Source organism: Lissotriton helveticus, chromosome 2_1 (assembly GCF_964261635.1).
Source record: "Lissotriton helveticus chromosome 2_1, aLisHel1.1, whole genome shotgun sequence".
NCBI lineage: Eukaryota > Metazoa > Chordata > Amphibia > Caudata > Salamandridae > Lissotriton > Lissotriton helveticus.
This window is the reverse complement of record NC_136059.1, coordinates 149,387,433-149,399,867: the sequence shown is the minus strand read 5'-3', so window position 1 is coordinate 149,399,867 and position 12,435 is coordinate 149,387,433. Positions and strand designations below refer to the sequence as shown.

At 45.8% G+C, this 12,435-nt stretch overlaps 1 protein-coding gene across 2 annotated transcripts in view; it reads right to left on the bottom strand.

Moving 5' to 3' along the window:
* The window catches only part of LOC144817814 (uncharacterized), a 91,683-nt gene that overhangs the window by 26,284 nt on the left and 52,964 nt on the right, over positions 1-12,435 (bottom strand). For both annotated transcript variants that reach the window (XM_078674645.1, XM_078674644.1), the window contains 2 exons: positions 7,606-7,677; positions 5,010-5,063 (listed from right to left, as the gene is read on the bottom strand). In XM_078674645.1, the coding sequence (XP_078530771.1) occupies positions 5,010-5,063; positions 7,606-7,677 (126 nt within the window). The remainder of the gene's footprint in view (positions 1-5,009; positions 5,064-7,605; positions 7,678-12,435) is intronic.

Genomic DNA, 12,435 nt, shown 5'->3' with positions numbered 1-12,435 from the left:
GACAGAATCTTCACACATGCACACAACAGCAAAGAATCTTCAACATCATCAAAGAGTTCGCCCAACCACCAGCGAGTAGACTGACATCCCTCCCTCACAATACCTCTGCGACAAACTCAGCACCTTTTTTCACCACAAAATCAAGAGCATCTACATCAACTTCGACGAAGACAACCAACATACTTAACCCCCACCAACCACCCCCGATACCCTGAAGCCAGTAATTGACAACTGGACAGCCCTCACCACCGAAGACACACTGAAGACGATGAAGTCAATCCCCTCCGGGGCCCCTACGGACCTCTGCCCCCACCCTCACAACATCTTCAATAGTGCCGCCAACACCATCGCACCAATACTCCGCCACACCATCAGCCGCTCCCTGGCGACCGCCTCGTTCCCAGACGACTGGAAACATGCCGAGGTCAACCCCCTCCTGAAGAAACCCATGGCAGACCCCACCGACCTTAAAAACAACAGACCCATCTCTCTGCTCCCGTTCCCAGCGAAAGTCAGCGAGAAAGCCATCAAAAGCCAACTCGCCACATTCATCGAAGGGCAGAACATCCTCGACTCCTCCCAATCCGGATTCAGAAAAAAACAGTACGGAAACCGCCCTCCTACCCGCAACAGATGACAGCCGCACCCGACTGGACAAAGGAGAAACAGTAGCCCTCATCCTCCTCGACCTCTCCGCGGAGTTCGACACAGTCTCTCACTGCACCCTAATATGCAGACTTCACGACGCAGAGATCCAGGACAAGGCCCTCGACTGGATAAGCTCCTTCCTCTGACAGAACGCAGCGTGTCAGACTCCCCCCCCCCCCCCACCCTCCCCTTTCCTCGGACCCTACACCAGCCACCTGCGGAGTCCCCCAGGGGTCCTCCCTCAGCCCTACGCTCGTCAACGTCTACATGGCTCTGCTCGCCCCCATCGTCAGAACATACGGACTCAATATTGTGTCATACGCAGACGGCACCCAACTCCTCCTCTCCCTATCCAACAAACCCAAAACTGCCAGACACAACTTTCAAGAAAGCATGGAAGCCATCACCAAATGGATGAAAAACAGCTGCCTACAACTAAACACCAACAAAACAGAAGTACTCATCATGGGCCCAAACCCCGACACCTGGTGGAACCACTGCCGTCAAAAGCACGCCCACCCCCACGGACACAACCTGGGAATCATCCTGGACTCCGAGCTCAAAATGGACCGCCAGATCAACTCAGTCTCATCCTCCTGCTTCCACAACCTCCGACTCCTACATAAGACCTTCAAATGGATCCCACTCGAACACAGAAAGACCGCCACTCACGCCCTGGTCAACAGCAGACTCGACAACAGCAACGCACTCTACGCCGGACTAAACAAAAACCTCAGCCGTAAGCTACAGAACATCCAGAACGCCGCCGCAAGACTGGTCCTCAACCTGCCAAGACACTGCCACATCTCCCAGCACCTGCGCACACTCCACTGGCTCCCCATCGAGGCTAGAGTCACCTTCAAGAGGCTCACCTATGCACGACACGGGACCAGCATACCTGAACAGCAGACTATAATTCCACGCACCCCAAAGGACCCTACGATCAGCCCAGTCCCCCGCACCAGAAAAACCAGATCGTGAGGCCGCTCCTTCCTCACGGCCAAAGCCTGGAACACCCTTCCGCTCCACCTCAGACAGACATCACTTCCCATCTTTGCTAGAAAGCTCAAAACCTGGCTCTTCGGCAGACCTACTCCTTGACAGACTGGAACCTGCACCCCACCCCCCCCCTAGCACCTTGAGACCCTTACAGGTGAGTAGTCATGCTTAACAAACGCTTGATTGATTAAGGTTATGAGACAGCGAAGTTCCTGCAGTGAAAAGTCCACAAATCCCAGCACTGTTGAGATGGGACGGTACCACAGAATACTTGCGGAGTGCACTGAGTTACAGCACAATTTAAAGAACAGAACTTACTGTACAGAATGGTTTATAAACAGAGCTTCTAGTTTTAGGTATTTTTTAAACATTTTCTTTTATCCATATTTATCTATTCCCTAGTATTAATTTTGTGTTTTACAAACAATTCAAGTTGCAACGCAGTTATCTGATGAATATGTACTCTTACTTTGAAGCCGGTGGTGTTTTAGCAATCTAAGCCGCCACATATAACCTATCAGAATACATCTGTCACGATTAGCATTTTAGTACAAACAACTCATAGATAGTTATTTAAGAATCTTTCACTTTTTTCCTATAGAATTCCTTAGACCACACATAAATACACTGGTTCCAGGTCTGCTTGACACCCTACATGAAAGCGACACGCAGAGATTGTCCTCTTTCTGAAGCCAGGTAATTCGCCGGAAGATCCCACGTCATAAAGACCCATCTCTCTAATTAACTTCGAGACCAAAGTTCTAGCTGACCGCCTCAGATCCTGTGTACAGGACCTGATCCACCCAGGGTCATGCTCCACCGCTCCACACGTCATAACATCAGACGGGTGCACAATGCCATGGCAAGAACCCAAGAACTCGGACGTCCTGCAGCTATATTGCTCGCAGACATCGACAAGGCAGTTGATCGTACCTCTTTCGACTCCTGGACCCCATCAACTTTGACCCACGTTTTTTATCATATATATGCCTACTTTATACATGACTAACTGCATCAGTTAGGGTCGCGGGAAATTGCTCAGCCCCGTTTCTCCTCTGCCGCGGTACACAACTGGGCTGCCCCGTCACCATTTTTGGTTGCCCTTGCCGTAGAACCTTTGGCGGCATGGGTGCTTAGTGACCTGGTACTCGGAGGCTTTGAATGGGCCCCATCTCGATCTGATCGCATGTCGTTGTACGTGGAAGACATCCTTTTCTTCACGACTGACCCGTGGTTTTCGGGGTCACGCATTCTACACATCCTTCATGTAATTGGCCAGACCACCGAGCTTAGCACTAACCCCTCCAAGTCTTTGCTATTCCCTGTGTGCGGGAATCAAGGCCGAGAGACATGGGCTGCGCAACACTGGATTTCGGTATCTAGGTATTTTTATGGCGCCCTGTCCGAAGACCTCGTGGGTGCACAATATCAATCCACTCCTCAAAAGCCTCAAAGATGAGACTACAGTTTGGTCTCATCTTCCGCTTTCACTATACGGGCGCTCGGCTATTTTTAAAATGGTCTACCTGCCCAGAATACTCTGTAGGCTACAGAATTTCCTGTATGTCATACCACGGGGCTTGGTTCACTCAGGTGAATGCCATACATAACAAATTTCAATACGGGTGGCATGGAGTACGTGTACACAGTCAACGTATTGCAGCGGCATACGTATATGCCCATTATGTGGCCTCCCATCTGCTAGTTGTTAATGAGTGGTGGTACAACTCATCCTCTGACCCAGCGTTCGCACCGGGCCATATGCCAATGGGGAGTGTTCCCCCTCCTTCAACTTCTATATAGTTCACAGAATTTAGATTTCCTACCCTCTGCTAGCAGCAGTGATTCGACTCTGCCGGGCACAGTTAGGCGGATGGGATGGCATAGCCGCCTGACCCAGTCGACTCCACTGTGGCACGGTACCCTTCTGTTCTCGGTGGAAGCGCTTGTGGGATTTCGTGAGTGGGACCTTGACGGAATATCCACCTTGGGGATGTAATACAGGGCACCGCATTAAAATCGTTTCTACAGCTCCAGTTTCAATTACACAGACTCAATTCTATAAATATCTCCAACTCAGACATGCTCTTAGTCCCCTATTGCGGCCAGTTGATACACTGCCCGAATTTCACCCTTTGAAAGGGAGCTTATTAATGGGCGACTTGGGTGCCCACAAGACCCGCCAGATCTATCTAACTCTGACAACGCTCAACCACACCACACTACATAAGACCACACAGGCATGGTTAGAGGACATACATAACAGCCGACGATCGGACGGAAGCCTTGGCTAGCCCCTGCAGTGCGGCGGTCTCAATGTGCTACAGACTTACACAGTTTAAATATTTACACCCCATATATTACACCCGACTCCAACTCTGGAAGATGGGCGCCATTCAGTTCCCTATATGTTTGAGATGTGGGGAGGATGACAGGACCTTCATACATACTGTTTGGGGCTGTACAGCACCGCAACCATTCTGGTGGAGGATTGTGGCATGCCTGAGCGCTGTTGTCGATGGATCTCCCATTTGAGCCAAAACGACTGTTATTGCATAGTATTGATGGTATCGGTGGGAACCGGTACAAGCAACACCTGTTATTTTAAGCCATCACCGTTGCTAAACGAGACATTGCCCAGGAGTGGAAAAGTGTGTTTCCGTCCACGATCAGCAGGTGTAAAAAGGCCATTGATGATTGTATGACTGCCAAGATTGCTGTGTTTCACGCACGAGGTTTCCCCCAAAACCTTAGGAAAATATGGCTGCGTTGGGCGGATTACCGGGGCATAGAACTACCTCCCCTTATTACCCCAGACCCATAATGGGAAGTGTTCCCCGGATGAGACCGGCCATTGTACAACCAGGAATTTCATTCAAAAATTCCAGATTGTGGATCCAATTGTTCAATTATAACTGTGGGATTTGAGATGCACTGCGCAATGTTGTTGTTATATATGCAAGTTTTTCAGAAGTTACGATGAGATGCTTACATGGTCATATATTTCCATCAAAATGTATACTTCGAGCCAAGGCCTGGTATATACTGTGTAAACTCAATAAAATATATTGTTAAAAAAAAAAATTGTGAGCATTAATAAAGTACATTACAAATGCTGGGCCCAGAGCTGAATAGGCTCTTTGACAGCCAGACTAAGCTCACAGAAAGCAAGTAACTAACTCACAAACGTGCAGTTCAAAGGGGAACCAATGGACTGCACGTCCATAGAGATGTCCAAACAACAGTGTATGTCTGGTGCTGATAATGAACAACTCACTCTGGCAAACTCAATAAATCAAGTTATGTTTCTTTCCTTAGAACCAGGACTGGTGAAGGTTTATATAAACCTGGAGGCTTCTTACATGAGAGCGGGGAAGAGGACGCTTGGAAGTCCGGTGCTCCGGCCAGCAGCAATGCTGAAATACAAAGCAAGAAGATCACGTGATTTAAATACACTACTTTCACAGTGAGTGGCAGTGTGCAACAGAAGGAGGTACACAAGGTCACGTAGTGGAAAAACAGACTAATCACAAATCTATAGGGGATACTAAAACAGAAGCGTTTACATGTTCAAGAAAAAGAACAAAGGTAAGGAATGGGATAGCAGTCCTTTCTAGAGTTTGGAGTCAAAACATAGTTAACTATTTAGTAGCCAAGCTATTTTGGTGACCGGTAAATCCACTAGAAACCAGCTAGAGCTGTGTACGGTATTCATCTTAAAGTAATGTCACGAGACCTGCACCTAAAATCACTCGTTGTTGGTTGTCAAACTTATCAACTGTTGCCAAGGGCTGGACCCAACTTTGATCTCTATAATACAATATGAAGCAAAACCAAGGTGAGGAAATGAGAGTCCACCCCCCCAAAAAAAGAAAAAAAAAAATCAGACATATCCAATGGCACCGTGCATTAACCTCTTCCATGCGCACGACGAGCTGAGCTCGTGATGAGCCACGGCGCTCCGGTGCTCATGACGAGCTCAGCTCGTCATGAGCCGTGGAACGCTCGCATGTGGGGATAATTCCCCTGCTATGCTGAGCGTTCCACAGCAGGTAATGCACCTGTGACGAGCTGAGATCGTCATGTGCACAGGAGCGCTGTCGCTCATGACTAGCTCAGCTCGTCATGAGCATGCGGGCGCTGTGCGCGCCATTCCCCCCCAGCACAGTGGGAAAATATCCCCCGCAGCGAAGGGGTTAAGTAATGCTTCCATTCAGAAGTGTATAGTGGAATAAAATCTGGGACCACACTTACGAATGCACCTTTGGAGGATTTCTCTGTGACATCACTGGCACAATGTTATGTCATCCATTACATAAAGGGCACTTGGATGTGTACAATCCCAAACGCAGGAACCCAGTGGTGACGTTATCAATGGGATAAACTGGCATACCATTGTCAAGAACGCGGATCCAATATATTCCACTGCATACTAGCTGGCGTGAAATGGAAAAACAATAAGCTCAGTTCTGACAAAACGCATTCTTTTATTCGCCTCCAATTAGGCCAACCAATGGTCCACCATCAGCTGATCTGCCCACTATTAGACGTCATTGGTGACGATTCGCCTACATATCTGCTCGTACACATAAAAACGCCTCCCAGCATCGTTTTCTGCTACTAACAATACTGAGGAAGCTTCAGCATTTCATACTAAAAGACCCAGACTTGATTTTTATAATGTTCTTTATCTTGGCTTACCAAAATGGCCTTTTCACCACTTACTTGCAGCTTGTTCAAATCTGTGCTGCTAGACGATCGATGCTTAATGCGACACACTAGTCCCACAGCTTCATGTTTTACAAACTGTGATTGGCTATTTAAAATGAGCTGTCTTTAAATGTCTACGCATTTCTCATAAGAATTTCAACTCGGGGTTCCCATCTTACCATTTTCAGTTCTATCACCCATCCCATACTCTATAGTCTGCCAATTTTTTTACAATTACTTGACCGTTCCTACGATTAGGAAGGCTTCACAGGGCACTCGTTCCTTTTCTTGCCGGACTTGCAATATTTAAAACTCCCCTTCCAATGAACAATCACTCAATGAATGAGCAGTTTCAGGTTTGATAACCTCTCAAAAACAGTTTTTTAGTGCACGATTGGCCAGTATTCGCGCCAAGACACCAATTGGTAATTGCACACTATAAAATTAAAATAAATCAAGAATCTCAGGCCCCGGGTACATAGCAATCTAATTTTACACAGTCAGGGTTGGAGGTAGTTAGACAGGATATGACACCAATAGGTAGTGTTGAGATTTGGGTGCCATTAGGAAACGGCAGCACACAAGAGGGAGACATGTGGCATAAGAGATTGGGCAAACACATGGAAACCCCAATAACGGGCCCGAGCAGTGGCAGAGAGGTGGCACACTAAACGTACATCACATCAGGGCTTGCGAGTGATTCTCAAATAAAGGAGTCATCAAATTCTAAGCACATTCTTAGCCCCAACAAAAATTCAACTGGCAGCAGCCTTCTTTCACTGGAATCTCACGCATGGCACTACTAGACTGGATGCTGCCCTGCGTGCCGGTTCGGGCATCGAGGCCATTGACGGTTGTTTGGCGGCCTTCTCCTCCACCCCTAACCATTTCTCTACTGATGAGGGAAGTTATCCCGAAACCCGAGCCATGTCTCGGGCGATACCCAAAAACCCGGGACATGTATCGGGTCTAGAGATTCATCAGTCCAACAAGTACCGACTTGCACCCACCTGGGTGATCCACTATTGAACTACAAGTACCAGAGTCCCGAGGGGCGATCCGGAGGAGGGGCTAGCGGTGTGCGCTCCATTGCTGTGGTTTCTACTAGATTGGATGATGCCAGCCACAGTAGCCAATGAAAGGGTGAATTAGACAAATGTGTGTATGATTGGTGTGCTTGCTGATCAAACATAAAAGGCTCTCCATAAACTCATACACCTCCATTCTCGGACAGTTTAGTGTACTTACAACTCTGGAAATCTGTCTTTACAAGGTGCAAAGCTGGAGGTGGAGGGGTCCTGGCATCTTGAGGGTATCGATCTGCAAATTTTAAGAAAAGAAATCTCACAGCTGGGTAATCACAACTGCAGTATTTAGTATCAGAGAACAAATTAATTTCTGTTATAAAGGTTATTCGGTGTGCTTTAGGGTCGCATGCTATTCAACCTCGTTTAAGTCACCATTTGTTAAAATGTTTTGCAAAAATGTTTTGTGTGAGTGGGTTGAAAAGTTACTTTTAACTAGGTACTCCAGCACTGCAATCTTTTGTAGATTGGCTTTCCTGAATGTTTACCAGGCAGGATGTGTAAAGAAAGCACATTGTGCATTGTATAACCAACCTATTGTAATTGAGATGAAGAGGCTTAAAGCTAGATAGCTTAGAGATTTGTTTCAAGCCAAGAGCAGAAACGGTCTCGAGGCAAAGGGAGAAGGTTCTATGAAAATCTATGAAAGAAAGCTGGTGAAAGAAAGTTACATGAAAGGAACTCTTTTTTTCAAGGTCGTTTGATGGATTATCATGCTCGAAGACTTAACAAGTAGTAAAATTAAAAAGTGGAAGCCGTGAATCAGGCTTACCCAATGCATAGAAGTGAAGTAACATCAGAATCTCACTGCTGCCTCTTGCGTGCTCATTAAAGCAGTAGTGTTAAGGAGTGTGAAAGCGATGCCTTCCATGCTGGCCCCTAGCAGATGTCTGCCAAATGAATACCAACGAAGGGTGCTGCTGTTGTGGCCACGGAAAAATCGGACTAGCCTCTTACCACACCTGAAGCATTCCTGACTCCGACTGACATATGCAGGAAGCAATCCATTCCTGCAAAGCCTTCACCCTTGTTCGCTTTACCAAAACTCACAAAGAGATACGCAGACTGCATGAAGTCTGTGCTTGTGCTAGGACAATACTTTGTAACACCTCAAACTATAAGAAGTGCAAAACTGTTTACAATGCAGATGGTAGCTGCGGAACAAGGTTGGTAAATAGCTTGATGTTTGAACACTGGTGAATACTAATAAGAAATCTGTTTTTGATCAAACCTACTGAATGGAAGTTATCTGAATTGGCTCAAAGGGAGTCTTTAAAAGGTCCAACAGCACTATGTTCCAATCCTCTGGTTTTACTGGAATGGGAAGAACAGGTATCTGATATTCTGGTCTATTGCAACGAGATTCCACATGAGACCCCTCTCTGCCGGAATACAAGTAGGATTGGCTCTTGTCAAGTTCCTACTCACTGCATTTTTGCTCTCTGCTTAAGGCACCAGCCTAGTCGTTGCTCATTCGTGAGAAGCACCCCATTGACAAGAAAACTCTGTTTCAAGGCATAAAGCCAGAGATGCCGGACCTTGCAAGGCAGTTTTCTTGTCTGTAGACAGCTGGTGACTACATCAAAGGCCTTGAAGGTGTTAGGGAAAGTTGGTGCATCTACTGCATGAAATACCTAGAAGAGTTTCAAGTTTACTTCATTTAGCAGAGTTACTTAAAACCATTGCTACAAAAGATCTCCTTGCATGTCATCAGTTTTTAAAAATATTAAAACCAAAACCAGTTAAAAAAAACACTAAAACCAATTGATGTTTACAGTACATTAAAGGAAAAAGCAGTTATTTAGCAGCATCCGACTTTTCCCTGTCAGCTGTATTGCTGTTCTGACTAGGCATTTTCTTCTCCACTTGTTTCAAGAATTTTACAAAGTGGCACATAGAAGAGGTTCTCTTGGTTCCCCTATTACTGTAGTGGAGCTTTCAGAAACGGAGTGACCTGGACCAAAATGTCCAGGTGTCTGATCTCCTGTCTTTGGATGTTCAATTCTTATTGGAGATTGCCACAGCAGTGTTTTAAACTTCAATTTCTGTGAATTGACATATGTGCCCAAGAAGAGTAGATCCAAAGAAAGTCTGTCCTTTTTTCTCCACTGTTGATAACTGAGAAACAATGAACTTCTTACCTGCAAGTTAAAACAACTGACATCTCGTTGACAGTGAGACCCAGCGATGTAAGGACCTGAATTGAGGCTTGAGCAGCACCCACTGCTTTTGTTGAGAGAAGAGCTGATGAAATAGGATAACACTATATGGATGTACATACAAATAAGGTGGTTACCTTCAGTCTGAAGGGTGCAACCACTGGGGTAATGCATTTTGTTAATATTCAACAAGTCTTCTCTCCAAATGGCAGGGCTGTGCACTCATCATGATGGTCATGAAAGTTGGGAACTGAATATGCTGAGTGAGGGTGGATGGGCAGGTGGAAGTATGTGTCCTCTAAGTAAATAGCTTTTAGAATGTTATATAGGCCTGGTAGGTTCTGTATGAGCTGGTCTGGCCAAAAAGCACAATAGACCTGCCCAGGTTCTATTACCCGCCCCTTTACGTGTGGTACAATTGTCTCAAATACTACTACCCCCTTTGAAATGGAGGCTGTGAAGCCTTTAAAATCCCAAAACAAGGCCAAGTATGATATCTGAAAATTCTAGCACAGCAGTATTCAGTAGAGCTGTCATCCCAGATCACCCCTTAGTAAAATGTATTCTAGCTTGTGAAAACCCACTTTTCAACTTTTTGACCTCAGATATGTTTTTAGCTGGAATTTATTGGCGAGATCATTATTTAAAGTTTTGTGGTGCTGTAAGAAAAACAACTTAAGGTGGATTACTAACATTACAATTAATAAGGAATGCTTAAAGACTTGAGGAAACTAAGTAACGAGGAAGTAAACAAAGCCTGGCCGCTTGTTGCACTCTCTTGCAGCTGCCACAGAAGAGAGCACGTTTTGGAACATCCAATAAGAACTGAGCAGAGGAACATGAAGAACAACTTAAAGGTATAAAACCAGCAGCAATGCCATGGATGACCGGATGAAACATCATTAACACATTAAAAGAGCAACAGAATTAAGAGAAACTCGAAAGGACTGGCTCAAGAGTTTCAGGAAAAGAAAGAAGAAAAAAAATCACTCCAATTGTACTAGTCTTCACCTTTACAGTTTGTTTAGTTGGACACCACCAAAGGGAATCAGTTAAATTCCAGCCTAACAACTCTGAACGGATGGATTTGCATCCCTCCGACAATCCTGCCAAAGGTGCTTTATTTCTTCCTGCACATCCCAAACAAGCTTTTGACACCTTGAAATACATCATGATTAGACTGACTGAGCAGGCCGACAACTATATATAAAGTGGGACAAGCCGAAATTGGCTTATAAAGTGCGAGGGTCCGCGGCACCCAACTTCGAGCTACTATTCCTGTGCGCCAAGCTCATTATGCCTACCCAGCATTGGTCTCATGCTCCACCCCACATGCCACACCTGGTAGTCAAGTAGGACATTACAGACCCACTGAGCACAAAGATGATACACCGGTTTAAGAGGCCCCTAGACAGATTCGACCCAGTAGGTTATACCTGCTGGAAATGGTTTGAACCAAGCATTAGAAAGAGCAAAAGTAAACTATTCTCCCCAGAGTTGCCTCGGCTTCATAACACTGTGATACTCCTTAACTTTGGAACCAAAGCTAAATCCTGGTTGTAGCATTTCGGCACTAGGACTTAAGGATATTTATTTCCAGGAGGTACATTCATATTTCTAGACAATAACCTAGGATACCCAGAAAATAGCACTATATACCCTGTTCTATTTCTGGCTGTTGGCCATACTCCTAATATTTTCCGATGAGCCATCAATAGATGACTCTTGCAATCGTATAATTACCACCTTTGAAGGACAGCGCCTAGAATCGCCTAGATAAACATAATGCAAAACAAGAGGGCCTATGATGCTAGGGCTAGCAGACGTAAATGGGCCGCTGCACTGGAAGAGCCGATCACATGAATAATGGGCATACATGGCGAAAGCCCTGTTAGTGACTAAGAGGCGTGTGGCACCCTAGATGCCAACTGGCACTCCATTACTTCTACCACTATATATGGGGAGATAACCTGGGTCACGGAGACTGACACTGGAACTGCTCCTTGAGACTACAATGCCTGTGCCTTTTCAAAAATTTGGAATACAATGCGATAGTCTTGTAAACGATGAACCAGTCTATGAAAGATGACACTCAATCCATCAATCCAATAGGATTTGTAGAGCGCTGCTTATCATTCCTGAGGGTATCCAGGCGCTTGGGGAGTGGGCGGGGAGGAAGTTGCTGCTGACATGAGTTAGTTGAAGAGCCAGGTCTGCGGGGTGAGGTGAGTACGGAAGTACAGGCCGTTTCAGGGCTTGGCCGCCAGATGTGGGAAGGCGCAGCTGTACTATTTTGACATTGTATCCACTGTTCAATGTAACAATAATGCCGAAATGGTGCCTTTTATATTCGGATAATAAGAATCTGATCTTTCCTACGGATAGCAGTTGTTTCAATGGGTGTAGTTAATGCATGGGAATGTGGAGGTTTGCATTCTTTAAATTCAGAGCACAGAGGATCTTTTCCTTGGTTAGACTCCAGCTTCAAACTTTCTCTGCTCTGCAACAATATTCATGGGGTCCTAAGAGGAGCACCAGTGACTGCTAATGCCTACACCAGCCCCACGCTGCTGCAAGAGTTTGTGACCACAAACCTTTAACACTGATGAGTAGGAAACGCCATCTGCAAGGAGTGCAAGCCACGACCAACGAGATACCTCAAAGCACCAGGACAAGTACCACCAAAAATCCAGCTGCTGTGCAAAGCATAACAATTATTTAATCTAGCACTAGAGCACTCAGTTTAAAACATCTCACGTACAACAGCCTAACAATGCAATTATTTTCTACCAATAGTCGCTCTTACAATGGGTGGAAAAAGGAGAAACACACTT